General features: G+C 54.7%; 1 protein-coding gene across 4 annotated transcripts; it reads left to right on the top strand.

The window, feature by feature from the left end:
- Positions 1-247: 247 nt before the first annotated feature.
- Positions 248-27378, top strand: KLHL22 (kelch like family member 22). Of its 4 annotated transcripts, none has more exons than XM_032602800.1 (8): positions 248-313; positions 2980-3245; positions 8784-8949; positions 11747-12465; positions 16834-17026; positions 24189-24422; positions 26468-26782; positions 27065-27378. In XM_032602800.1, the coding sequence occupies exons 2-8, from the start codon at positions 3019-3021 to the stop codon at positions 27227-27229; spliced, it is 2019 nt and encodes a 672-aa protein (XP_032458691.1). In that variant the 5' UTR covers positions 248-313; positions 2980-3018; the 3' UTR covers positions 27230-27378. The 4 variants fall into 4 exon arrangements, with proteins under 4 accessions (XP_032458691.1, XP_032458689.1, XP_032458692.1 ...); XM_032602798.1 differs by having other exon boundaries at positions 27062-27378; XM_032602799.1 differs by lacking the exon at positions 248-313 and adding an exon at positions 638-2888 and having other exon boundaries at positions 27062-27378.
- Positions 27379-27622: the final 244 nt, after the last annotated feature.

Raw genomic sequence — 27622 nt, 5'->3', positions numbered from 1 at the left:
CCCGTCCTCATTCTTTTTGCGTTCTGCCGCGCCCGGCGCCGGGGTCGGGAAGCTAGTGGAGACTCGGCCTCCAGGCAGTATAGCCTCCGCCCGGGCCCCGCCCTCCGCTCCGCCCCCACCTCCGCCCCCACCTCCGCCGGGCCCACGCCCTCTGCCCCGCCCCTGCCAGGTCCACGCCCTCCTCTCCGCCCCGCCTCGCCTCCGCCCGCGTTCGTCCGGCGCCTGCGCAGTGAGGCCACGTGATGCCCGAGGCCCCGCCTCGCGCGCCCCGCCCCGCCTCCACGAGTGCGGCCTCAGCGTGCGGCGGCGCTAGGTGAGCTGCAAGCGCGGGCCGGCGGGGATCTCGGCGCGGGGCCGGGGCCGGGCTCGGGCCGGGCGCGCGGGGCGCGAGCGCGGGAAGACGCGGGCGGGGGCGCGGGCCGGGCGCGGACGGGGCCGGGGTGGGGGCGGCGGCCTGAGGCCAGCCGGCGGCCTGACGTGGCGGGGGCGGCGGGCGGGACCCTCGGGCGCGGTGGGGTCGGAGCTGAGGGGCCGCGGGGACGCCGGCGTCCGGGCCTCGGGTGGGCCTGTCGCCCCCGCGGGTCCGCGCGCGTCCTTCGGAGCCGCGGCCCCTGCGCTGCGCCGGCGGCCCTGCAACAGGCGGCCGGTCGGGCGCAGTCCCCCTGGCGCGACCTTGGACCCCGGCATGCCAGCCTCGGCCCCTCAACCGGCCCAGGTTCGGCTCCCGCTTGCTGCACGGACGGACCTGGACGGCCCCCGACAGCCCCGGCGGCCGCGCTGTCAGTGCGACGCCTCGGCCCGGAGCGCCGGCCAATGGTCTGCCCACTCCCACCCCGGCTCCGAGCCCAGCGCTTTCCGCCCGGGCTCGTCCCTACCCCGCTCCGGCCTCCGCGCCGCGATGGTCCAGAACGCATCCCATCCGCACCCGACGCGGGCCGTCCCCTGGGAAGTGGGACTCCCTTTCCCTTTGTTGCAGACCTTGCTTCGTGCTGCCAGGGACTGGGCTTCGTGGAGGGCAGACGCTGGGGCCCTGCAGAGGACTGAGGGTGCCTACTCAGTAAATTGTGTTGAGTTGAACATTGTTCAGAGATGCTTCCGACTCTGTCATCCATGAATTCATGAAAATTCATTTTACGTCCTTCAGTTTGTATCTACTTGGGACATAAAACCTCCTTCCTGCTTCCTCCAAAGCTCTGAACTGAAAAGCACTGAACGTAGGGCCTTGCTTGCCGTGACTAGAATCGGGGACGTTATGGGGCCGAGGGTAGTTAATCTAGGGAAGGGCTTCATCATAGAGGAACCTGGGTAAAATGAATAGGAGGTCGAGGGTGCCAGAGAGTGAACCCCCAAGAACATATTTTATTTCAGAAAAACAGGCATCGGAAGGGAATCGCAAAAGATGTGCAGCATTCCACTTAATATTTTATTCTTTGAAATTTTATGAATTAGCAAAACGAAGTTACACTGTGAAATGGTGTTTTTCATCTAAGTCAGCAAAGATTTAAAAAAAACAACGCTATTGGTGTGCTAGACAGTGGTTGCAGTCCGGTTCTCATACTTTGCCGGTGGAGAATAAATTGGTACAACCTCTATGGAAGGCAATTTGGCAATATCTATTGAAATGGCAACTGCACATTCAAATTAAGATGATCTAGCAGTTCTATATCTAGTAAATGTTCCTCATTTAACTGCTACATATATGGCAGATCTCAGTGACTTTCAGTGCAAAACTGTTGGCAACAGCAAACAATTGAAGGAAACCCAAATGTCTCTCTGAAAAGGATTGGTTAAATAAAATACGGTTATACATACAATGGACTGTGGGTGGGATACGAGGTTATCATGTGTAAAAGCTAATAAAAGGGGGAAATTTTGTTCTACAGCTCTGCCTGCAAATGCATAGGTGCTACCTGGAAGGGTGACAGGAAAGTTGAATAGCTTCCTCTGGGAGAGGATCTGGTTAGGGGGCATAAGTGGGAGGGAAATTTAAGTTTCATAATACAGTATACCTTTCTGTTTTATAGTAAAGTCTATTTTTCCTTTTTTCTTTCAAGGGTCCTGTAGGGGATTGAAAAAGAAGCACATTTGGAGAGGGGATAGTGGAGGAACGTGAGGTGGGGAAGGGAGATGTGGCAAGTGGTCCGCTGGCTGGCAGTGCTGTGGCCTGGAGAGTGCACAGCTAAACCCCACAGCTCGGTGTAGGACTGGCTGCCCCCAGTCACTTGTGGTTGGCTTGGAGTGCTTGGCCAAAATGTGTTTGCAGTAGCTGGTTTTACTCATGGGGTTTCTGAGGCTCCTGTTCAAATCAGTTTGTATTGTTTTGAACATATTGACTCAATTATTAGAAGTTAAGCTTGAATTTAAAAGACAATGCAGACAATCTTGAATGTACCAAATTTACTTGAAGTTACAGTGCTTGACTCAAAATCTCGGTAAAAGAAGGTAGGGCCTGGAACCCTCCCCTGTACCACCACCTAGGCCTGTTGTCTTTTTTATTCATCCGTTCCTGTTGTGGGGGGGACCCAGTGTTCTTTCCCAATAGAAGAGAGGAAGAGCCCTTGAGAACCTAGTCTGTGCTGGTGCTTTGTTTTCATCCTTTAGGAAATTTGAGAATGCCCCGAGGGGCTGGGTGCTTGTAGTCCCCTTTTCTCAGCTGAGGGGCTTGACACTCAGGTTCACCACACTGAGTCCACCGTGGGGCTGGGTTTCCTGCCTGGGTCCGTCTGTCTCTAGAACCCTTTTGTTTCATGGTGATGCTGAAGCAGATAAAATGGAAAGGAGAATCTTGGCAATGAAGAGACACAGGTCAGGAGGAAGAAGGCATCAAGTTTGGACAGCAGTGGGAGGGGAGAGGGAATTAGAGGTTTGAGACCACGGGGAAAGCACAGGTGAGCAGGAGGGAGGGACCCGAACAGCTGGCCAGCCCTGCACAGGCTGCGCTGCCTCCCAGGCTCATTCCTCGCCCCTGTGTCTTGGCAGCTGACAGCCACGGTGCTGAGGTTGGGAGCGGTGGTCAGGATGGCGGAGGAGCAGGAGTTCGCCCAGCTCTGCAAGTTGCCGGCACAGCCCTCCCACCCGCACTGTGTCAGCAACACCTACCGGAGCGCACAGCACTCTCAGGCGCTGCTCCGGGGGCTGCTGGCTCTGCGGAACAGCGGCATCCTCTTTGACGTGGTCCTGGTGGTGGAGGGGAGGCACATCGAGGCCCATCGCATCCTGCTGGCTGCGTCCTGCGATTACTTCAGGTGAGTCTGCATAGTAAGGTAGCAGGGATGCTGGCTGCACCAGGTGGACGCCTTGGCACCCCGGGTTTCTCCCGCTTCTCGCTGTGCAGGCATAGGGGGCTCGGGGTCTGTTTTTCTCTCAGCTGCCCCATCTCTGGGGCATGTGCTCCCTTTTTTTTTTTTTCTTTTAAAGGCGGTATGCTTGGCTTTACTTATGATATTGTATTTTCTAGAATGAATTTTCTACTATAAGTACAGTATCTTGGTGTGAAACAGATTTTCTTTCTACTTTACTCTGGCTACCCATCATCTCATTTAAAAAAATTTCAAACCTATGGAAACATTGAAAAGAATAGTATCACAAACACCTGGACACCAGTTGTTACCATTTTGCCGCATTTGCTTTCACTGCCCTTGTAACACACGCCTTTTTTAAAAGACGTTATGATGCTTTATGCCTTAGACTTTTCAGCCCCACCCAGTGTTCTTGTAAAACCATCAGGAAGCCCATACGGGCCCAGGGACCTCTGTGGGGGCCGAGGCAGGTGGTCAGTACCGTATGCATGTCGTCCACACCAGCTACGTGATGTGGAGTCACTCCGTTCGCACCCTCACCTGGCCATCCACCTCTTGCTCTCACCTCCTCATCCCTTGGGCCTCGGCCTCCCACCCTCCCTGTGGGTTCTCTGTCCCCTGAGTTTCTCATGACCTCCTACGTGACGCCAGCCCAGCCCTGAGCACATTGGGCAGAGCTGGTGCCACCATCCCACTTGACCTGAGACCCTGTATTCTGTCTCCCATTCTGTTTGGTTCTTTTGTCTTCAAGGCTCATTTGTAGTTCTCATCTTTTTTTTTTTTTTTTTTTTTTTTTTTTGCGTTACGCGGGCCTCTCACTGTTGTGGCCTCTCCCGTTGCGGAGGACAGGCTCCGGACGCGCAGGCTCAGCGGCCATGGCTCACGGGCCCAGCCGCTCCGCGGCATGTGGGATCCTCCCAGACCGGGGCACGAACCCGCGTCCCCTGCATCGGCAGGCGGACTCTCAACCACTGCGCCACCAGGGAAGCCCTGTAGTTCTCATCTTTTAACTTTAGGAACTAATGAGCAAAATATTTCTATGTGGTTAAGTGCTTCCTGTTCTCCAGAAGGAGTTTATGGAGAGGGTGACCCAGTGGTTAGTGGTGCCTTAGAGCAAACATGTCCAGGGACAACAGTGTCCCTTCAGTTCATGGGGATTCAGCTTTTACAAGCTTTGAGAAGACAGGGCAGTGGGCAGGGCAGAGTTGTGGGAGGCCTCAGGGCCCAGAAGGTCAAGCACTGGAGTCCTTCTGGCTTAGGGCCTCCTGGACACACTGTCGAAGCCCTTCAGGTGGAACTTCTCTCCCCATGTAGGCCATCCTGTCACTGTCACAGTCACAGTCATGGTCCTCTTCCTAAAGGACAGTTACTGGTGCCACCTCTCCCTTCTTGGTGGAAACACTCTGTGTCTCCCCACATCCTCCAGGAGCGATTCCTGGCCCTTTGGCAGCCACTTCCAGTGGGTCTGTCCTGGGAGGTGTTCCCCTGTCAGGCCCGGTCACTGTGCAGGATGACACCCCCTCCCACTGGGACCAGGGAGAACCCAGACTCATCTCTGGTATGTGCATATGAAATGATGATTCTCAAGCTTTAGTGGGTTTATTTCCTTATTATTCATTTCAGTTACTGACTCAGGTTGAAATGATAAAGGGTTTTTCCCAGTGAGGCTGCTGAAGATATCTGATGTGGGCAGGGGTGGAAGGAAGGGCTTTGGAGGGCAGTGGGCCCATGGCTGGGCCCTGTAGGGGACGCCCTGTGGGGTGTCTGCCAGGTGCTGAGCGGTGTCCAGCCAACACACGGAAAGCTGTAGTTCCTTATGAATCAGAGTGTGTGAAATGCTCAGTGAGACCTGGGCATGTGGAGCAGTAGACCCCCGCCTGCTGGGCCTTGTTCGTGGAAGGACAGTTGGTTCCGTGTTAGGAAACCTCTCTTCCAGTGCGAGGCCCTAATCAGCCTGAGGCGACCTGGCGTGTGGCCATCCACAGACAGGTCAGCAGGCATGTGGTCACATCCAGCATCCACTGCCACAGCTGAAAAGCTGCTGGAATTGGAAATCGTGGAAAGCACCACATTATCCCTGCCCTCCCACCTCACCCCCGTGGTAACCATTTATAAACGTTCCTTATCATCCACACTGTTTTCCCTTGCAAATCCTAGTTCATAATACTCAAACCTCAAAGCTCTGATACTCAAAGTTGTTTTGTTTTCTAATATGTTGCTAAAACTTGTCAAGTGTCCTCTGGAAGTCTCCTGGAGCTGGTTTTTCTGTTTTTTTGGTTTTGTTTTGTTTTTTAAAAATATTTATTTATTTATTTATTTATGCATGCATGCATGCTGTGTTGGATCTTAGTTGTGGCATGCGGGATCTTAGTTGCGGCACGTGGGATCTAGTTCCCTAACCAGGGCTCGAACCTGGGCTCCCTGCATTGGGAGCGTGGAGTCTCACCCACTGGACCACCAGGGAAGTCCCTCCCGGAGCTCTTTTGTTTGTGGATAGCTGTCCAATCTATACAGTCGTTGATCTTTGAGGGGGGAGGCAGAAGTTGGATTCTCCTACATTGCCAGCTTTTTAAAAGTCTAAGTTTGGCAGAAATTCATTAAACCACGAAACCCACCCTGAACTGATATGAGGGTACTTTTATATGTGTCCTACTTAGCATGGGTCTTTGTACATTTTGGTTTGGAAATATTGAGGTGTTTGGATTTGATTTAGACCCTATGGGGGGTAGTGTGACATCATATGTGGCACAGATAAGGGTTTCTCCAGGTGAAACGTTGTGAATTCTGAAACACACTTGACCTCAAAGGTTTGGAAGAGGGGTTGGGGGCTGGTACAAGCTGGCACAGGAAATGTTCTCCCCACCTCATATCCGAGGCAGCTCATTGGCACCTTGTGACATCTGGTTATGACATCCTGGCAGTAGAGGTGGCCCGGGTTCTCTTTGTGGTCTGTGCTATCTGTGCCCGCCTGCTGGGGACTTGGTGAACATCCTTTTAAAAAAAAAAAAAAAAACCCTATAGAATTTACCATCTTAACCATTTTTAAGTGTACAGATCAGTAATGTTCTTTTTTTTTTAAAAAAAGAATTTATTTATTTGTTTGTTTTTGGCTGCACTGGGTCGTTGTTGCTGCTTGCAGGCTTTCTCTAGTTGCGGTGAGTGGGGGCTCCACTTTGTGGCGGTGCGCGGGCTTCTCATTGCTGTGGCTTCCCTTGCTGCAGAGCATGGGCTCTAGACGCGCGGGCTTCAGTAGTTGTGGCACGCGGGCTTTAGAGCGCAGGCTCAGTAGTTGTGGTTCATGGGCTTAGTTGCTCCGTGGCATGTGGGATCTTCCCGGACCAGGGCTCAAACCCGTGTTCCCTGCATTGGCAGGCGGATTCTTAACCACTGCGCCACCAGAGAATTCCCTGGATCACATTCTGTAATTCTGTTTTTCATTTTTTGAGGAACCCCATACTGTTCCACAGCAGCTGCGCTAATTTACATGCCCATCACCGATGCACAGAGGTTCCAGTTTCTTTAAATTGATAAGACAGAGTCTAACAGAAAATGGGCAAAGCATCTGGTCTGTTTGGAAAAGAATATAAAAACAGCTGTTAAACCTGTGAAGAGAGTCTCTGTCCCATTGTTTACAAGATTTCTCCCTTTCCTCCTGGCAGTTGGAGCGACGTCTTCCTCTGGTTCTGAGGGTGTGGGGGGCAGGCTCCCCGCACACTGGTGGCGCTACCTGACAGGCCGTGGGCAGTGCCATCCAAGTGTGTGTGTATGAAACTCTTTTTTTTTTTTTTTTTTTTTTTTTTTTGCGGTACTCGGGCCTCTCACTGCTGCGGCCTTTCCCGTTGCGGAGCACAGGCTCTGGATGCGCAGGCCCAGCGGCCATGGCTCACGGGCCCAGCCGCTCTGCGGCATGTGGGATCTTCCCGGACCGGGGCACGAACCCGTGTCCCCTGCATCGGCAGGCGGACTCTCAACCGCTGCGCCACCAGGGAAGCCCTGTATGAAACTCTTTGACCCAGCAGTTGCTTTCCTGAAATTAATCCTGGCGTTCACATGAGCAACAGCTCGTGGGCGCAAAGCCATCCACTGGGAGAAATAACAGGAGATCAGAAGTAACCCAGGTGGACCCCGGCAGGAACAGTTAAATCAGTTGTGACCGCCTTTACAGAGAGGGGCAGCGCTGTGTGTACGGATGATCGGGGCTGTCTCCAAGGTGTCCTGTGAAGTCGAAACCAGGTGGGGATTAAGGCGCGGGTACTGCCTCTGGGGATAGTGCCACCCTTGGAGGGGGGCTGGTGACCAGAGCACCCTTTCGTGTAATTTAGGTCTTGAGAGAGAGACGGAGGGAGAGGGAGAGTATGTGTGCGTGTGTGTGTGTGATATAAAATGTGACAATAGCCACTCTGTCACCTCCATGTTGCTGTCATATTTCAGCCCAGATTCCTCCCCTGACTGCCAGCCTCCTCCCTCCAAACACCTAACTGACACCCCTGCTGAGATGCCCTGGGGTGCCCACAGTGTTGGAGCCACAATGGGACTCCCACTGCCCTCTCTCACTCTGGTCCCGCCAGGTGTCTTCCTGCCCAGCCTGGGTTCCTCCTATGCTCTCCTGGGTTCCCTCCATCGCTTGTTCTCTCCTCTCGGCCCCAGGGTGGTCTCTACTCCATCTCCCCAGCCGTGTGGCCTCCCCAGCCCAGCAGGAGCCTCCCTGCCTCTGCTCCAGCCTCTCCACTCTGGCCAAGGAGCCCAAGATCTGAAGTTCCTCTGCTCAGGCCTGTGTATGACTCGCCGAGAGCACCTCATTTGCCTTGGTTTTGGTCCAGACCCTACCCTACCCCGGGGGTAACAGGACCTGGCCCAGGCTCACCTCCTGCCTCTTCTTCCTCGCCCTGCCTGCCCGCCTGCCTGCCTGCAAGCTCTTCCTGGCCCTGGGCCCTGGGTGCCTGCCACCTCCACTTCCTCATCGTGGGCCCTTCTGCCATCGCTCTCCAGCCACTCTTCTCCCGCACTGGGCACTCCTCGGTCAGATGCCCTGTTGTGGTCCTTGACAGTGATTCCACCACCGGAAGTGCCCTGTGTCTTCGTGTCTGTCTTCTGGCATTAACTCTACGCACATAGGGATCCTGCCACTTCACTTCACTGTTGTCGCATTGGCTCTGTGCACGGTTCCTGGTGTTTAGTGGCTGCTGGGTACGGAGCTGCTGAGCGGAGGACTTTTACATTTGTTTCCCATTCATTTATCCTTTCACCACGTGCCCTGGGCTGCGGCTGTGGCCCAGGACTTGCACGGGTGGATGCAGCAGAAAGCGCGCTAGACATGGTCCTGCCCGCAGAGGCTCACGTGCGGCTGCTGGGGCACATTAGATGGATGTTTCCAGAACAGCTGCCAAGCTTGGTCAGGAGCTGTGGGTGCTTCTGGGTGCCCCTCTTCTGCGGCCTGGCGTCCTAATGGGTGTAACCCTGCCATCTCCTTTCTTCCCTTTGCAGAGGCATGTTTGCTGGGGGGCTGAAGGAGATGGAGCAGGAAGAAGTCCTGATCCACGGCGTGTCCTACAATGCCATGTGCCAAATCCTGCATTTCATTTACACGTCCGAGCTGGAACTCAGCCTGAGCAACGTCCAGGAGACGCTGGTCGCCGCCTGCCAGCTTCAGGTGAGGCTCCTGGTCTGAGGCAGGCAGAGCCAGGCCCAGATGGGTCCCGGGTGCCCGCCAGGCAGTGGTGTGAGGGTGGGTGGTGAGCCCTTTGCTCTCAAGAGTGTCGGCAGGCTCCTCGTTTGGCTCAGAAGACAGCTTTTCCCTCGTGTCCTGAAACTGGAACAAAGTCTTATGCCGAGTTCCTTATCCTGACCTTTTATGAGGTCAGAGCACGTCTGGGGCAGTAGGAAAAGCAGCCTGTTTGGGGGTGTCTGGAGGCTCCCCACATGGCGGGGCCCTAATAGCCCTGTGCCTTTACTCTCAGTGGCGGGTGGACAGGTGGAGCTGAGCCAGGGCGGCCTTCATGCAGAAGTTCCTTCTTTTACTCAGAGAGCTCCTCTGTCCCCATGTCCTGTCCCCTCATTGCTGCTCTGGGGACCACACTTACCTCCAGTAGCCAGCTGCCCCCAGAACCTCTCCCCCCCGTGCTCGCTGTCGGCGTTGCCCCCCCTCCCCAGCACACCGCACACTGCCTTGCTCCCTGCACCGTGTATCCCACAGCCACTCTACTAGCGCCAGGCTCTCCTCTGTGTCCACCTTCGTCCTCTGGGTCCATGTCTGGACGAGTCGTCCTTGTGAATGTGACCGTGTTCTTTGTTTCCCTGCCCTCGCCTCTGTCCCGGCCTCCTTCTCTCCGTTTCTTCCTCCCAGCTGGGCTCTGCCTTCTGCTGCATCCGTCGCTGGCTCAGAGACCTGCTGCCTCCCCTCAGACCTCAAGGCAGAGCCATGGCTGGTGCTTGGGGCAGCCCGGCTTGGTTTTGTTTTATTTTTAACATACCGGGCTTCTATGCAGTGTTGTTGTTTGTTTTTGTTTTTGTTTTGCGGTACGCGGGCCTCTTACTGTTGTGGCCTCTCCCGTTGCGGAGCACAGGCTCCAGACGCGCAGGCTCAGCAGCCATGGCTCACGGGCCTAGCCGCTGCATGGCATGTGGGATCTTCCCGGACCGGGGCACGAACCCGTGTCCCCTGAATTGGCAGGCGGACTCTCAACCACTGTGCCACCAGGGAAACCCAGTTTGTTTGTTTTGTATAAATTTATTTATTTTTGGCTGCATTAGGTCTTCCTTGCTGTGCGTGGGCTTTCTCTAGTTGTGGCGAGTGGAGGCTACTCTTTGTTGCGGTGTGCAGGCTTCTCACTGCGGTGGCTTCCCTTGTTGCGGAGCACGGGCTCTAGGCACACGAGCTTCAGTAGTTGTGGCCCGTGGGCTCAATAGTTGTGGCTCCCGGGCTCTAGAGCTCAGGCTCAGTAGTTGTGGCTCATGGACTTAGTTGCTCCACGGCATCCAGGGCTTGAACCCATGTCCGCTGCATTGGCAGGTGGATTCTTTTTTTTCTTTTTTTTCTTCTTTTTTGGCGGTACACGGGCCTCTCACTGTTGTGGCCTCTTGCGTTGCGGAGCACAGGCTCCGGACGCACAGGCTTAGCGGCCATGGCTCACGGGCCCAGCCGCTCTGCGGCACATGGGATCTTCCCGGACTGGGGCACGAAAATGTGTCCCCTGCATCGGCAGGCGGACTCTCAACCACTGTGCCACCAGGGAAGCCGCAGCAGGCGGATTCTTAACCATAGTGCCACCAGGGAAGCCCCGCAATGTTGTTTTTAAAGCAAGTTTTACTTGGTGTAACAGTTCCGAGTCCACAGGCCCACCAGGTCATGTTTGTTCATGTAGCCAGTGGCTGTTGGTGGCCTGTCCCCCATGTGCTGTGCCCTTCGTGGTATCCCCAGGGATGTGGATCCGAGTGTCAGTGAGACCGTATCCACTGGGTCACCCCGAGCAAATGAGTTCCCTTCTCTGGGCCTCCCGTGGGCCTCCTGCATGGGGCAGGCCTTGGTGAGATTCCCTGCCAGAGGTCCCTGCGCTGAGACAAGGATGAGGGACCTTGACCTTGCCAGGGAGGGCAAGACAGTCCCTGGTTCTCAGGAGCTGCTCCTCAGGCCCACTCAGGGCTGTCAGCCCTCACCTTCCACCCAGAACCTGGTGCTCAGCTCCTGGCCTCTGAGAGGTCAGAGGTAATATTTTAGGCAGAAGAGGCCAAGCAGAAGCACCTGCTCGGGAGGAAATGGATGGTCGAGTGAAGACCCTCAGGACCTAAGGAAGCAGCACGATGGGGACGTTCCTGGTGGGGGGAGACACACGCCTGGCACTTTGCAGGTTTCCATTCAGCCTTCAGCATGTCACCTGGCAAGCACCAAGTGTCTAGAACCAGAAAAAATAAAAAGACTTTAAACATTTATTAATAAGCTTCAAATTCCAGCAGAATTAGTTTTCATGTAATGAATTTGTTGATGGTGCTGGATAAGAGAGGTATTCCCATTTTGAGAGATTCTGAAATCCAGTTTTCCTGCAGAACTTAGCAGCCCCTGAGCAGCCTTTCCGGGCCTTTGCCTTGCCTCCTGGGTTCTTTGGTTACCTAATCGCAGGGTGTCCTTGCCCCACAGTGTGGTGGCTGTCCTGCTGCTTGCACTTCTCTGGAGATCCCGTGCTTTTGATTCAAAAGGCAGCTGGCGTGTGTCGGGGTCCGCCCTGTGTCAGGTGGTTCCTCGCCACATCATCCCTGTTTTACAGACGAGGAGGCTGAGGCTCAGAGACCACCTCCAAGCCCAGACTTAAGCCCCGAAATGCTGTGAGCCCCGGGCGTGTCCAGTGTGGCCGGGAGTGGGGCCGGCGGAGCCTGTGAGCCCCACCCGCGCCTCCGCGCTAGGTCCCGCACCCAGACGCTTTGCCTGGGCTTGAATGTATGTGTTCTGTTTACAGATCCCCGAGATCATCCACTTCTGCTGTGACTTCCTCACGCCCTGGGTGGATGAGGACAACATCCTTGACGTCTACCGGCTGGCCGAGCTCTTTGACCTGAGCCGCCTGACCGAGCAGCTGGACGCCTACATCCTCAAGAACTTCGTGGCCTTCTCGCGGACTGACAAGTACCGCCAGCTGCCCCTGGAGAAGGTCTATGCCCTCCTGAGCAGCAACCGCCTGGAGGTGTCCTGCGAGACGGAGGTGTATGAGGGTGCCCTGCTCTACCACTACCCTCCGGAGCAGGTGCAGGCTGACCGGCTCCCGCTGCATGAGCCACCCAAGCTCCTGGAGACCGTGCGCTTCCCCCTCATGGAAGCCGAGGTCCTGCAGCGGCTACACGACAAGCTGGACCCCAGCCCCCTGAGGGACACAGTGGCTGAAGCCCTCATGTACCACCGGAACGAGAGCCTGCAGCCCAGCCTGCAGGGCCCACAAACCGAGCTGCGCTCGGACTTCCAGTGCGTCGTGGGCTTCGGGGGCATCCACTCCACGCCGTCCACTGTCCTCAGCGACCAGGCCAAGTACCTGAACCCGCTGCTGGGGGAGTGGAAGCACTTCACCGCCTCCCTGGCGCCCCGCATGTCCAACCAGGGCATCGCCGTGCTCAACAACTTCGTGTACCTGATTGGAGGGGACAACAATGTCCAGGGCTTCCGCGCTGAGTCCCGCTGCTGGAGGTAGGGGCCCTCGGCCGGGTGGCTGCCCAGAGGGTGGCTTCTGCCAGGCACGTGCCACTGGCCGACGCAGTCATCCTCTTGAACAGGTCTGCGCCCGTTCTGTGGGCGCAGGTTGATGGGAAGAACATGGATGGCGGTGAGATGAGGAAGGGGGCCCGTGATGCCCCCTCCCGCTCTTGTCCCCCCTCCTCAGAAACCCCCTCGCCCCTCAGCACACCCCACCATCTTGTGGGTGAGGGCTGGGATGGGGTGTTGTGGCAGGAAGGAGGGGACCAGGCCTGGGAGCATGGCCACCTTGCCTCTCTCTGCTCTCACACCCCTGGTCCCAGCTTCCCCTCACCTATCCACTTAGCTCTGCTCTCGTAACCGCACAGGCTCCTGGTGGAGGGTGGCTTCCTGTCGCCCTGCTCCCCTGAGTGCATAGTCCTCAGCCTGGGGGGCAGGGAAGGCCCACAGGCAGTGCTGAACCTCAGACCAAATTCCTCCCACCCCCCAGCCCCTAGGCCCTGTCATCAGCCATGTGCTGGGTGTGAGGCCCCAGGGGAGGCCATGGTTTCTGTCAGTCTGCGAGGCTGGGATCCCACAAATCCATTTCATTGGTCAGAGCAAGGAAAGTGGGGCAAATCTCCACGGCCTCCACTTCCAGGAGGTTTCTAGGGCCCCCTCCCCTGTACTTTGGTTTGATCTTAAGGTCTGGTGCCTGGGGGAAGTTTCTGCCCCCCACAAGCTGAAAGATGGCACTGCAGAGAGAGAGGGGTTGCCAGCTGTGGCAGCGGTGAGCTGAAGCCAACTGCGTTCCTGTTCCTGCTCCGTCTTGAGGGTGGGGTCAGGCCTGGACGTGCCCCTTGGATGGGAGCCTGGGGACCCCAAGCCAGGAGGAGACCCCCGTCCGTCGACCTCCTCTGCTCTCCCCACCCCAGGAAGTGATCACTTTTGTCAAACTGGTGAGGCCCAGAGCTTGGCAGCTCTTTGTGGTCAAACGGGAGGGGGCCCAGTTCAGAAGGGAGGAAACCATGCCTTCATCGTCTCCCTGACCTGACGCGTACTCGGGGGGCGTGGGGGTGGTGGCAGTCCCAGGTTCAGGCCTCCCTCCTGCCAGGCCTCAAAGGGCTGCCACTTCCAGCTGGAGGGCCAAGGCCAGATCTTCAAAGCAGACACTCTAGAGTCTGTCCTGTCATGAGCTGCTGACCTCTGTCTCTCAAACCCGGTCTGTTTCCCTTTTGTGAACATGTGCTGTGAGACCCACCAGAACTCTGGAAGGTGCTGGTGTCAGCCTCCGTGATTGACAACCACAGCCTCAGACTCCACTCAGAGGTTGGGTCACTGTTGGAGGCGGGGTCAGGGAGACCTGCCGGGCAGGCTGCGGTGCGGAACGGCTGGTGAGCTGTGGGGAGACCCCGGGGTCTCATCTCTACGGAGTGAAAGTTTCATTCATCTCCTGGTGGACTCTTCACACTGCCAGGTGGATCTTAATTTGAGTTAAGAGTCTGGTTCTCTGCCCTTTCCTCTCAGTTCACCGCCCTTAGAATCTACAGGCTGTCAGAATATAAGAAAACAAGATTTTGCAGTAAATTAGCATTTGCGTTTTGAGGAGTTAGGGACTTAACAGGTTGTAGCGTGTGAAAAGGTAGCTCTGTCGGAGCACGTTGCCTCCGAGCTATGACACTTCTCTTTTCTTTCCTTGATTGCGTCTGTGTTGCCCACGTGACTAGGGCACCTTCCCACAGCTGCAGCTCTGCACCCTTACCCGGTGGTGGCCAGTCCATGTTGCCACATGCCCCGACCCTACATAGAGTGATAACTTGTTTTTGTCCTTAGGCATTTTCAGGGCTATTAATATTTTGCAGTATGTTTCAAAAAATGTTCCTAACTGTAATGGACTTCATCAATAATCATGGGAAGGCTTAAGTCATGGAAACACGTGAGAGCAATCACTGAGTTTAATAAGGCCTCAGAACATTCTCATGCCAACCCTAGGTTTCGCCTGTGAGTTTGCAGTAGGATGGTCCAGAGTCAGCATTAAAGTGACTGAAGCTTAAAAAAAAAAAAAAAAAAAAAAAAAAAGTGACTGAAGGATTTGAATCCTTATATGCAATGGTTTAGTTTATTTCTATTAGGAAAAAAATATTACTTGAGGACTTATTCTGACAAAGTGGAAAATTAAACCAATAAAGAGGAAAATGTGGGATACAGAACATGGTGGAGAGATAAGAAATCAGCAAAACTGTGGTTATGTCTGAATTATTGATGTGGTGTCTGTATGTATGTGTTTGTGTTTCATTCATCTCATTCACCTTAACTGACACCGCAAATCCAGATGAACCCAGCCCAGGGTGCTGTGAGGGCAGGAGGCCAGAGGAAGCATCTGGAGGGACTCGTCTCCCTGGTGAAAATGGGGCAGAAGAGACGCATGTGAAATGTGAACAAGCCTTGTGCACAGGAAGGCTGTGGTAGGCGCCTTCCTGCCCTGGGCTGCCTGTCCCAGCTGGACCTCCACCTGGCAGGGCCCGGTCACTCGTTCTCAGGCGCCCTCCCGGCCCTGCTCTCTCCTTCTGTCACTCCTCCTTCCCGGCACCTGTCCTTAAGTGGAGACTTGGCTACTCTGCTCCCTTTGGCCTGTTTCCCAACCTACAGTGGAAAAGGGGGCCCTGGGTGCCCGCGCCAAGAGCCATGGCTGGTCCATGTTGGGGGCAGTGATGTTTGTTGAGTGATTCCACCGCTGGTGACCTCACCCCTCCTTCCCTTCCCTGAGCGGACAGTGTGTGATCTGCCCTGAGCCAGGTGCGCCACCAGGTCTGGGAAGACAGACATGGACCACGGTCCTTTAAGGAACCCTTGTCACATGACTTGACCCTCGTGATCCCTCATGGTAGCTTTTCTAGGCAGGCAGCATAACCCCATGGGTGTGGAGCTGAGTGAACGTCGGGACAGTAAAACTGATGGCCAGATATGCCCAGACCTGGGTCTGCGTGGCCCAGGTGCCTGTCCTCTCTCTCCCTTGGCCCGTTTCCTGTATTCTCGGCTGGCAGGGAGGGGCTGTGGCGGGAAGAAGCGGCTGTCGAGTGCACTTAACTTGTTTTGGGGGTGAAAGCTGAAATGGGGGCGTCTGGCACAGGCCAAAGAAAACTGTCTGCTTCGGAGCTGGTCTTATGGTGGAGAATTAAACACTTATCAGAGAGAGGCTGTAAGTGTGCAGGGGCCATGCATGGAGTGAGGGGGCTCCAGAGGCGGGGGCTCCAGAGGCCGACGCTCAGCTGCCGGTGCCGGAGTTGGGGGCGGGGTTGGTGGGGAGCCAGGGGAAGAGTGGACGCAGTAGGGGATGAGTGGGCTTGGGACCTCGGGCTCACGGGCCTGGCCCTTGAGGCTCTGTGGTCACCTGTGTCCACTCAAATAGCACACTGGCCTCATGCCCAGCAGGGTGCCAGGCCTGGGGCCTGGAGAGATGGGGCAGGGGCTGTGTCTGGGCTTTGAAGGGCCTCAGCTGCTGGGCTCAGGCATGTGAGGATTTGGGTGTGAGCAGGGGCTTGGCTGGTGAGCGAGGGGTGGGATGTAGGGAGCCCGGGGGTCCACGTGGGACCAGTGAGCAACCAGCTGGAGGTGGCAACGGGCATTAACAGTGTGAGGAGAGAACGTGGGGTGGCCGTGGGCTGTCCTGGAGTGGCTGAGAAGACCGGGCTGAAAAGTGAAGCCCTCTGGAGGCAGGAGAGGGCAGGGCTGGGGGGAGGAGCAGCTCCATGCTGGGGGCATAGAGGAAGCTGTCGCATGGGGGTTAGACTCTTTTACGAAGGTTGATGGGGTGAGGTGAAGGCAGGGCTGTGACAGGGACAGCTGCGTCCCCTTGAAAGGGGCATGGAGGTGGCCCAACGTCAGGAGAGCGAGCTTTGGTGATGGTGCTGGGCTCAGCAGAGGTGGGCTTCTCTCCCCTCCCCTCTTCGCAGGCCTCTGTCCTGGAATCCCGCTGGGGAGGGCGGGAACTGCACATAGGAGATGCACAGGCAGTGGGGGACGGGGGTCAGGTGGGCTGTGATAGGAGCCTGGCGACCAGCCTGAGGGAGTGCTGGCTGGAGGCCTGGAGGCTGTTGTGCCCAGTCGTCCAGTCGAGAGGCCATAATTGGGGGCGTTCATGATTGAGAGCAGGGCCATGGGGATTTTGACGTGAGACAGGTGAGATCGAGGTGGTTGTAGGAACAGCCATTGGGCAGCTTGGAGTGGACAGTGGAGGGTCTAGAAACCACCGTGAGGTCACACCTGGAGGGCCTGGCGCTGTGGTCGGAAACCCAGGAGGCTCCGGGCCCCACCCTCCAGGCTGGGGGAGGGGGTGCTAGGGGAGGGGCTGCTTGGTGACATGCTGTCCTCTGTCCCCACAAGGTACGACCCGAGGCACAACCGATGGTTCCAGATCCAGTCGCTGCAGCAGGAGCACGCCGACCTGTGCGTGTGTGTTGTGGGCAAGTACATCTACGCGGTGGCTGGCCGCGACTACCACAATGACCTGACCACTGTGGAGCGCTACGACCCTGCCACCAACTCCTGGGCCTACGTGGCCCCGCTCAAGAGGGAGGTAAGGAAACCCCTCCCATGGGGCCCTTCTTCGGCTGCATTGCTTCCTGGGCTGTGTGGAGGGAGTGGGAGGCACGGCCAGGGAGACCAGCCGATTATCAGAGCCCTCTTCCCTCCTTGGACTGTGCCCTAAGATTGGGGTGGGGGACTCCTGAGATTGAGCCAGCAGCCTCAGGAGAGACCCCCTTCCCCAGAATTCCACCCCCGTCTGGGTCTTGCTACCTTGGCCCGGGTAGCTGCTTTAACCCTGCAGTCAAATGTGGACAGAAGCCTTCCCCTTCTCTTCCTCAGCACAGCTGAGATGAGCTGGAACAAGTTGTCAAACCTGAGGGATGCAGGAGGCAGGGCCCAGTGGCCTCAGACCTCCCCCCCAACCCCCAACCAAGGACGGGGCCTTCAAGAAGCCAGAAACACTTTAGAAGTTATATTTTACATGTTGGTTTGTTTTTTTAAATCATGTGTTTCCTACACAATACTTTGGTTTGTTCCAGCTTGAAGATGTGAAAAATACGTTCATTGTGCAAAAGTGATGCTTTAATGGGGGTACCTCTCTCACCTTATGGGCTTGCGGTGCTGAGACCCTGGCCCCCAAACCAGACATGAGACCCCAGGGCAAGAGGGGGCCTTGCTGGTCCCTGCTGCACCTTGGGTGCCAGTGCCTGTGAGCACCGCTGGGCACCCTGACTCCCCCAGCAGAGAAGATGGTTCTCCTCCGGGCTCTGCTGCACCGGCCCCGAGGCCTTGGCAGGAGCTACTACCTCCCTGACCCTCTTTCCTCCCCTCCCCTCCTTTCCCCTCCTTACCTGTCACCCTTTCCTGAGCCCCAGGGCCTTAGACTCCAACTTCAGGAGCCCAGGGGTCTCCCTGATGGGCCCAGCTCCTCTCCACAGTCCGTGAAGCTCCAAGGAAGGCCCGGGGCTCCCACCGCAGTTCCTCCCAGGCAGGGAAAGCCAGCCTGCCCCCTGCTCCTTGGCCTCTTTGGGGAGGAAGCCCCTCTGGAGGGCACTCCCTGCCTGTTCAGAAGAGGGCAGGTTTTTCTTGGGAAAGACCAGGGGTCCTTGAGACCTAGTGGGCGGTGGTGGACCCTGAGCTCTGTCCTGGAGGGGAGTGGGGGAGGGGCTCCAGGGGCTCTTCGGACGGCAGGGAGGCTGCACTTCTCAGCGTAGCCACAGAGGGGCAACCTCAGCCTTCAGCCAGCTTCTCCCTGGTGTCCAGGTTCCTAACTTCCTTCATCCGTTCGTTCCTTCAGCAGCTATTTATTAAGCACCTTCTGGATACCAAGTCCTGGGGATCCAGTGGTGATAAAAAGTGACCAAGGTCCTCCCATGGTGTTTGCAACTTAGTGGGAGAGACCACTCTCAACCACTGAACAGATGAGTAAAGGACCTTGAGGGCCGAGCTGAGTGGTGCTTAAGGAGGGGCTTCGGCAGGATGGACCTTGCTGGACTGTTTGGGGAGGGTCCGTCTGAGGAGATGTCAGTGAGACCAGGTCCACGGAAGACAGGCAGCCATTGGGAGAGGCAGGAAGGACCTTCCAGGCCGGGAGGAAGAGGGGAAGCATGGGGAATGCATGTGAAGAGAGGGTGTTAGGGGAGCAGGGCCAGGGCACTTGGGTGATCAGGACAGAGGCGAGGCTGGTGTGGGCTGTGGTGGAGGCTGTGGGGGACGAGGGAGACGGGCAGATTCGACGTGTCGCTTGGAGGTAAACTGACCAGACTTGCTGATGGGTTAGGAATGAGAGGCCATGGAGACTCCCAGGCCACCCGTGTGAGCAGCTGTGTGGTGGCTAGGCCGCTCTCTCAGAGCACAGGTGAGCTCGGGAGTGAACAGGAAAGGAGGGGCTCCATGTGGAAAGTGACAAACATGAGATGCTGGAGACATCTGGTTGGAAGCCAGGCTCGGGGAATGTCAGCCTGGAGGTGGAGATGGGGGGTGCTAGCCATGGGCGGGGTGATCCGCTCAGGAGCAGGGGCGGTGCCAGGCCAGAGGAGGAGCAGAGAGGCAGGGGGCCCATGGGTCTGGAGATGTGGGTGTGCAGCCACTGCAGAGGCCTTCAGGGTGTCTGCAGAGCCTGTAGCAGGGTGGACACCTTCCTCCCTCCCTCCCTTCCTCCCTCCCTCCCTTCCTCCCTCCCTCCCTTCCTCCCTCCCTCCCTTCCTCTCTCCCTCCCTTCCTCCCTCCCTCCCACCTGTCTCTCAGGGTCCCACCCACGTGGCATCCTTAGGAACTGGTCACTGATGTGCCCCCAGTGGACTGAGAGCTCCCTGCCCCAGCAGCGGGCAGAGTGCTCCAGTCAGAGGTTCTCTTCTGCACGGCCCAGACCTGAGGGTGGCCATCCCATGCTTTTGGAGGAGAGGAAGGAGGTCTCGGCAGAAGCCCTTCTCTGCTCACTTAAAAACCTTCCCAGAGAACTTGCACCTTTGGAAAGGTAGAGTAGATGTGTCCTTCTTGGTTCCTCCTGCTCAGTACAACACAGAACTCTGGACGTTATGTGTAAAACAAACTCAGAAGACTCAAAAAGGTTGAAAGAAGATGGCAGACCAGCTAGGGATCTGGGGACCTGAGGATACCTTGATCTGAATGAAAATGAAAAGACAACATGTCAGAACTTCCCTGGTGGTCTAGTGGTTAAAAATCCACCTTCCAATGCAGGGGACTCGGGTTTGATCCCTGGTCGGGGAACTAAGATCCCACATGCCGCAGGGCAACTAATCCCATGCACCACAACTAGAGAGAAGCCTGGGCACCGCAACGAAAGATCCCACATGCCACAACGAAGATCTTGCGTGCTGCAACTGAGACCCAATGCAGGGCTTCCCTGGTGGCACAGTGGTTAAGAATCTGCCTGCCAATGCAGGGACATGGGTTCAAGCCCTAGTCTGGGAAGATCTCACATGCTGCAGAGCAACTAAGCCCATGTGCCACAACTACTGAGCCCGTGTGCCACAGCTACTGAAGCCCATGCTCCACAACAAGAGAAGCCACCACAGTGAGAAGCCCACACACCACAACAAAGAGTAGCCCCCGCTCACCACAACTAGAGAAAGCCTGTGCTCAGCAACAAAGACCCAACGCAGACCAAGAAAAGACCTAATGCAGCCAAATAAGTAAATAAATATTTTTTTTTAAAAAAAGAAAACATGTCAAATTTTGTGGCACCCCAGCTACAGCTGTGCTGAGAGGGAAATTTGTAGCACTAAAAGCATACAGTAAGGAAGGAAAAAAAATCTTAAATCAGTAATCTAAGCTCCTCAAGAATCTAGAAAAAGAAAAATAAGAGCAGAATGAAACCCAAAGCAAGCAGAAAAAAAGAAATAATAAATACCAGAGCAGAAATCAATGAAGTTAAAAGCAGAAAAACAGAGAAAGTCGGTGAAACAACTGGATCTTCCACAAAATCAATAAAATTGACAAACTTCTAGGAAGCCCGACAAAGAAGAAAGGGAAGACAATTTAAAATATCAAGAATGAAATGGGAGCATTACTGCAAACCCTGCCAACGTCAAAAGGATAATAAGGGGATACTATGAACAACTCTACGTGTGTAAATTCGACAACTTAGATGAAATGGACCAGTTCCTCAAAAAACACAACCTACTACACCTCACACAAGACTAAGTAGAATATGAATAGGCCTATACTTGTTAAGGAAATGATTTGCAGGTCTAGATAGTTTAATTGGAGAATTTTACCAAACAGTTAAAGAAAAGTTAATTCTGCATAATACCAATACCAATTTTTTTCCCAGAAAATAGAAGAGGGGGAATACTTCCCAGTTCTTCTGAAGTTAATATTACCCTGATACCAAAACCAGATAAAACAGTCCCCCCGCAAAAGAACAAGTCTGTCATAGATACACATATATATGAATGTTCTTAACTAAATATTAGCAAATAGAAGCTCCTCTCCCTGAAAAAGAAATTCATGACCAAAGGCTGGTTCCATATTTGAAATGCAGTCAGTGTAATTCACCATATTAAAAACCACATGATCATATCAGAGCAGAAATAGGCTCTTGTAATATTTTGCATCTATTCATGATCAAACTCTCACAAAGTAACAATAGAAAAAAATAACAGAAGAATTACCTTGACATGATGAGGAGCATCTACAAAACTCCAACCACTACGTTATACTTACTGGTGAGGACTGAATGGAATGCTTTCTCCTAAGGTAAGGAACAGGGCAGAGATGTCTGATCTCACCAGTCTTATCACAGTCCTGGAGGGTGTAGCCAGTGAAATAAGGCAAGAAAAGAAAACACACACAGGTTGAAAAGGAAGAAATAAAACTGACTCTACAGATGACAAAATTGTCAAAAAATCTAAATGTACCCCCCCCAAATTCTTGCATTAATAAGTGAGCTTAGCAAGATTGCAGGATATCATATAAACATATAAAAACCAACTGTATTTTTGTATACTAGTAATGAACATGTTGACAGTGAAATTAAAAATACAACACCACTTACAATTGCTCAGAAATGAAATGCTTAGGTATAAATCCAACAAAACATTTTTAGGATTTATATGCTGAAAAGTATAGGTGCTGATGAAAGAAATAAAAGAAGATGTAAGTAAATGGAGAAACATATCATGTTTATGAATTCCAAGACACAAAGATGTCAGTTCCTCCCAAATTGATACATGGTATACAGCACAGTTCCTATGAAAATCCTAGCAAGAGTTTTTGTAGATGTAGATGAGATTCTGGAATTTATATGGAAAGGCAAAGGATCTAGAATACTTCAAGTAACTTTCAAGAAGAATAAAGTGGGAAGACTCCATCTACCTGGTTTTAAGACTTACTACGTATATACTTGATACAGTAATTATGACTGTGGTATTGGCAGAGGGATAGAACCGGAGATCAGTGGCACAGAATGAGAACTCAGAAATAGGCCCACAGAAACATGCCCAGCTGAGTTTTGACAAAGATGAAAAAGTTGAATGGAGGAAGGATTACCTTTCCACAAGTGGTACTGGAGCAACTGGACATCTATAGGCAAGAAAATGGACATCGATCCAAGTCTCACACCTTACACAAAAATTGACTCAGAATGGTGCACGGACTTATGTAAAATACAAAACTCCACAGCATTTAGAGAAAGTAGAAGAAAATATTCGGGGTCTGGGGCTAGGCAGTGAGTACTTAGACGACCCCCAGAGCATGACTCATAAAGAGAAAAAATGATAAATTGGACTTCTTCAAAATTGCAGAACTTTGCTCTGCAAGAGTCCCTGTTTGGATGATGAGAGGAAGCTGCAGCGTGAGAGAAAATGTTTGCAAACCAGTACCTGGGAGAGGACTAGGATCTAATGTGTGTAAAGAACCCTCGAAACTCGTTGAGAAACACACACACGGGGACCTGCCGGAAAGAAGGCAGAAGACGGGAGGAGACACTTCAACAGGGAGGATGTAGACGTGCAGTTAGGGGATGCAGACTGGACGCCACAGCAGGGAGACTGCCTGTCGAGCGGCTGAAATGGCAAATGTGACAGTACTAGGTGCAGTTAACTTCCAACTGCCATGTGACCCAGGAGTCGCCATCCTGGACATTTACCCCAGAGAAAAAAACTGAACACATACTTACAGCAGATTTATTGGTAATAGCCAGAAACTGGAGACCAGTCAGATGTCCTTCCATGGGCGAGAGGCTCACCAAACAGGCAGGTACACGGTGCAGAGCAATTGCTTGGAGTCGGAGAGGAACTCTGGGTCTGCACATCGACGTGGGCGGCCTGTCACAGAGGTGACATACCACATGATCCCATTCAAGCCACACTCTGGAAGCGACAACGTGGGGAACAGGTGGTGGTTGCCAGGGACTGGAGGGTGGGGAGTGGATGTGACTGTAAAGAGGGAGACAGAAACGTCCTGAGTCTTGATGGAGCCGACGTCAGCACCCAGGCTATGATGTGCTGAGGCCCACAAGCTCTTCCCCCAGGGAGTCAGGATGAAGGATGCGGGGTGGTTGTATTTCTTACAATTACATGTGGATCTACACTTACCTCAAGATGAAAACTTTAGTTAAAAAAAAACACCTCCCCAGATGCCCACCATTGGTGGGAGAAGACCTAGCCCCATGGTGTGTTTCCTGCCCACTGCTCTGTCCCCTGCCCTTTGCCCCATCCACCTCTCCAGCCCCTTGCTGTGCTACCCACAGCCTGGGTGTCAGTGACCGGCCCTGTAACACAGGCCCTGGGGCTTCCCGGTCCTGCAGGACATCTCTGCTGGCAGAGCACACGGGCACAGCAGGAGGCCCTTGTGGGCTGTGAGAGGGGGGCCTGGAGGCAGTGGGGCCGGCTGGGCAGAGAGGGTGTGCCTCCCGGGTGCAGTGGAAAGCAGGGGTGAGGTTGAGGACCAAAATCTAAAGCAGGGGGTGAGTTTTCTCTCATAACTGAAGACTGCTGTTTGTTTGATTTTGTATCTCACTTTTGTGCTCACCAGGTCATATCATTTGTTATTTGCAAACAAGCAGATTTTTTTTAAATTTTAATTTATTTATTTTTGGCTGCGTTGGGTCTTCGTTTCTGTGTGCAGCATTTCTCTAGTTGAGGCGAGCTGGGGCTAGTCTTCATTGCAGTGTGTGGGCTTCTCATTGCAGTGGCTCCTCTCGTCGCGGAGCGCAGGCTCTAGGCGCGCAGGCTTCAGTTGTTGTGGCGTGTGAGTTCAGTAGTTGTGGCTCGCGGGCTCTAGAGCACAGGCTCAGTAGTTGTGGTGCTCAGGCTTAGTTGCTCTGCGGCATGTGGGATCTTCCTGGACCAGGGCTCGAACCCATGTCCCCTGCATTGGCAGGCGGATTCTTAACCACTGCGCCCCCAGGGAAGCCCCAAACAAGCAGATGTTGAAAGTGGAGTCAGGGGTGGGGGAAAGGTGGAGGCGACCAAGGGCCTCACTGAAGACAAGGCTTTGATTTCCTTTGGGTCCCCATGCAGCTGTCACCTTTAGGGGCAGGGGAAAGACAGAGATTCTGTTCTTACTCTTGTAGAAGCCCAGCGTCACCTCAGGGCCCTGAATCATCTTCCACTGGGAAGAGGTCGGGTGGGGGACAAGGATGGTGTGCCCAGCGAAGATCCAGTCAGACCATGAGGAGGATGTCGGCAGGGCTGCACACGCACACGCGTGCACACACGCGCACCCCCGGTTCTCCCGGCCCACAGGTGTACGCCCATGCGGGTGCCACACTGGATGGGAAGATGTACATCACATGCGGCCGCCGGGGCGAGGACTACCTGAAGGAGACCCACTGCTATGACCCGGGCAGCGACACCTGGCACACGCTGGCTGACGGGCCAGTGCGGCGGGCCTGGCATGGCATGGCCACCCTCCTGGACAAGCTGTACGTGGTCGGGGGCAGCAACAACGACGCGGGCTACAGGAGGGACGTGCACCAGGTGAGCAGCGGAGTGCCTACCTTCTGCTTGTCACCGATAAAAATTGCCGTGGGGGCGGGTTTCCCTTGTAACAGACCAATTTTTAGAGCAGTTTTAGGCTCACAGCCAAGTTGAGCAGGAAGATTTCCCGTGTGCACCCAGCCCCCACACACCACGGCCTCCCCAGGCTCAGCATCCACCAGAGGGTGTCATTGTTATAACTGATGACCCTACACTGGCCCAGGGTCACTCCTGGTGATGCACATTCTGTGGGTTTAGACAGATGGCATGTATGCACCATTAGAGTATCACACGGAAGAGTTTCACTTGTCTTTATTATTATTAAAAACTTTAATTACATAAAGTTAATGTAACCACATTGCAGAGCTTTGAAAAAATGGAGAAGGGTGAAGAAAAACTCCCATAACCTGGCCCTGTGCCACTAGCTTCAGTCCTCCTACCTGTGCATGGTTTCCACTTAATTTTACTCAAAGAGCATCATCCCATTTGGTTTCTGGCTCAAGTTTGTTGTGGGCGTGTCTTCTAGTTTGATGACCACCCCACCCCCACCCCACCCAGTGGCTGTGCAGAATTCCACCAAACTGGTGACGTTTGGGTTGGTCAAGTTGTGGCTATTCCAGGTAACATTTCAAGTAATATTTGCTTTTTAGAGCTTTTGGGTATTTTGGGGTATTTCCTGAGGTGAGAGCAGTGGTTCTCTTAAGTGTGGTCCCCGGGCCAGCAGCACCCACATCACATGAGAACTCATAAGAAATGCAGATTCTCTGGCCACTCCCAGACCCACTGAGTTGGAAGTTCCTGGGTGGGATCCTCCAGTGTTGAGAACCATTGGGCTCTAGCGTTTTCGTTTTCTATTGCAGCCAGGACAAATCACCACAAATTTAGTCACTTAAATCAACACAAGTGTGTTACACGTCTGTGGCTCTTACCAGACGGCAATCCAGGGGTCTTTCCTTTGTGGGGCCTGGGGAGGATCCACAGCCTCCTCACTTAGGGTGTCGGTGGAGTTCAGTTCCCTGTGGTTGTAGGACTCAGGTCCCGATTCCTTGGCTGCTGTGGCCTGAAGCCCTTCTTGGCTTCTAAAAGACTCCACGTCCCCCGGGTCAGGCCCCTTCCTCTTCTAAGCCAGCAGCGGCAGCTTCCCCTCCCTTTTCAGCCCCCATCAGACTTTCCCTTCTGTTTCCAAGGGTTTGTGTGACTAGGTGGGTCCCCCCGAAAATCCAGGATAACCTCTCATCTCCATGTCCCCACCCTAATGAGTCTGTAGGGTCCTTCTTGCCATGTAAAGTAATACAAGTCCCAGAGAGCTGAGCACAGGCTCCTTTGAAGGCCATTCCTCCTCCTGCGGCTGGAGGACCGGAGGGGATCATCATTGAGTCAGAGGGTAGTGTCCGAGTGACTCTTGATAATTTTGCACATTGCTGTGCTGGCTGGTCAGACAGGTGCACAGCAGGACAGCTTCACCACGCCTCCACCAGCCCCGGGCTTGTGCCTTTTCTTCCCCAGTGGCTGCTGGTTAACAGCTGACAATTTGTCCCTGATGTTTTGTTTTGCATTTCTTGGATTACTAGTAGGCTGAACATTTTCCCATGTATTTGTTTACTGTTTGGAGTAATTTTGAAGAGAACAGATTTTTTTTTTTTTTTTGGCTGCACTGCATGGCTTGTGGGATCTTAGTTCCCTGACCAGGGATCAAACCCAGGCCCCAGCAGTGAAAGCACTGAGTCCTAACCACTGGACCGCCAGGGATCCCCCAAGAGAATGTTGATGGTCATCATGAGTTAGCAAGCACCTGTTTCCTTATTTTATCTGCACCTCCCCCATTGCTGGGTGTGCATGGGGTCTGAGTCTTCAGCTTCAGTGGTGGAGGGGAGTGAGCTGGCACCCCCAGACCAACTGGGAGACACCCACACTCCTGGGGCCACAGGCTGGCTGAGGGGCCAGAGCGTCAGCCTGGCCCGAGCCCTTCCTCCGGGGGGTGCGTTTGCCCACAGCCCCACTGCGTCCCTCAGCCTCATATGTGAGCCTGGGGCCTTGCCTTGCAGGTGGCCTGCTACAGCTGCAAGTCCGGGCAGTGGTCATCCGTCTGCCCGCTCCCAGCAGGGCACGGTGAGCCCGGAATCGCCGTGCTAGACAACAGGATCTACGTGCTGGGTGGCCGCTCGCACAACCGGGGCAGCCGCACTGGCTATGTGCACATCTATGACGTGGAGAAGGACTGCTGGGAGGAGGGCCCGCAGCTGGACAACTCCATCTCGGGCCTGGCGGCCTGCGTGCTCACCCTGCCGCGGTCCCTGCTCCTTGAGCCGCCCCGCGGGACGCCTGACCGCAGCCAGGCCGACCCGGACTTCGCCTCTGAGGTGATGAGTGTGTCTGACTGGGAGGAGTTTGACAACTCCAGTGAGGACTAGGGTCCCAGGCCAGGTGGGGGGTGCGGGGGGTGGTAGCTCCCAGCTTCCCCCACAGCACTTTGCCCTGGAGCACTTGACTCCAGGCTAGCAGCGGCCTTCCCTCCCGCCACGTCCCATCGGCAGGTATTTTTGGGGCCCTGCAGACCTGTGGCTGTGGATCACCCCACAGTGGGAAACCTTCGGGAAGGGCTCGGTCCCCTGAAGTTCACCAGGCTCTCTCCTCCTCAGCAGGGACGGGCTGCACCGCCACCAGCTGTCCTGGCCTCCCTGCTCCCTGGTTCTGGTTCCTACTGGGCCGAGAGGGCGCCCTTCTCCCAAGGGACCTGGGGACTGGCCCCTGGTGAGGGGGCCAGAGCACATCTTGTCCCTCTCATCGGCAGGGAGGGGGCGTGCTGAGCCCATCGCCTGCCTAGCAGCTCCCAGGGCCGGAGGGGGAGAGAGATCCATCAGGTTGCCTGAGGCTGATTCTGTGATAAAATGATGCCCTGTAGCTGGGCTTTTCGGCCCCCATGTTGTTGATAAATGAAATAAATCATCTTACACGAGGTGTGCATTGCTTTCCTTTGGCCATGGCCTCACTTCCTTTCACAGCCTGTCCAAGGCTACAGCCCTGGAAGCTTGATTTCTGGGGGGCAGAGCTGTTGGGGGTGATGGGAGGCCGAGAGCCCACCCCCAGGCTAGAAGGGTGTCACCAGGACGCCCGCCGCAGTCTGGTGACAGCTGGTTGCCCGCCCACTTGAGCATTTTCCCTGGTGAGGACCTCTTCTCTGAACTTTAGTCCAGTCCCAG

The sequence above is a fragment of the Phocoena sinus genome, chromosome 14 (genome assembly GCF_008692025.1).
Source record: "Phocoena sinus isolate mPhoSin1 chromosome 14, mPhoSin1.pri, whole genome shotgun sequence".
NCBI lineage: Eukaryota > Metazoa > Chordata > Mammalia > Artiodactyla > Phocoenidae > Phocoena > Phocoena sinus.
Note: the sequence above shows the minus strand (reverse complement) of the source record. Positions and strands in the feature narration are given on the sequence as shown.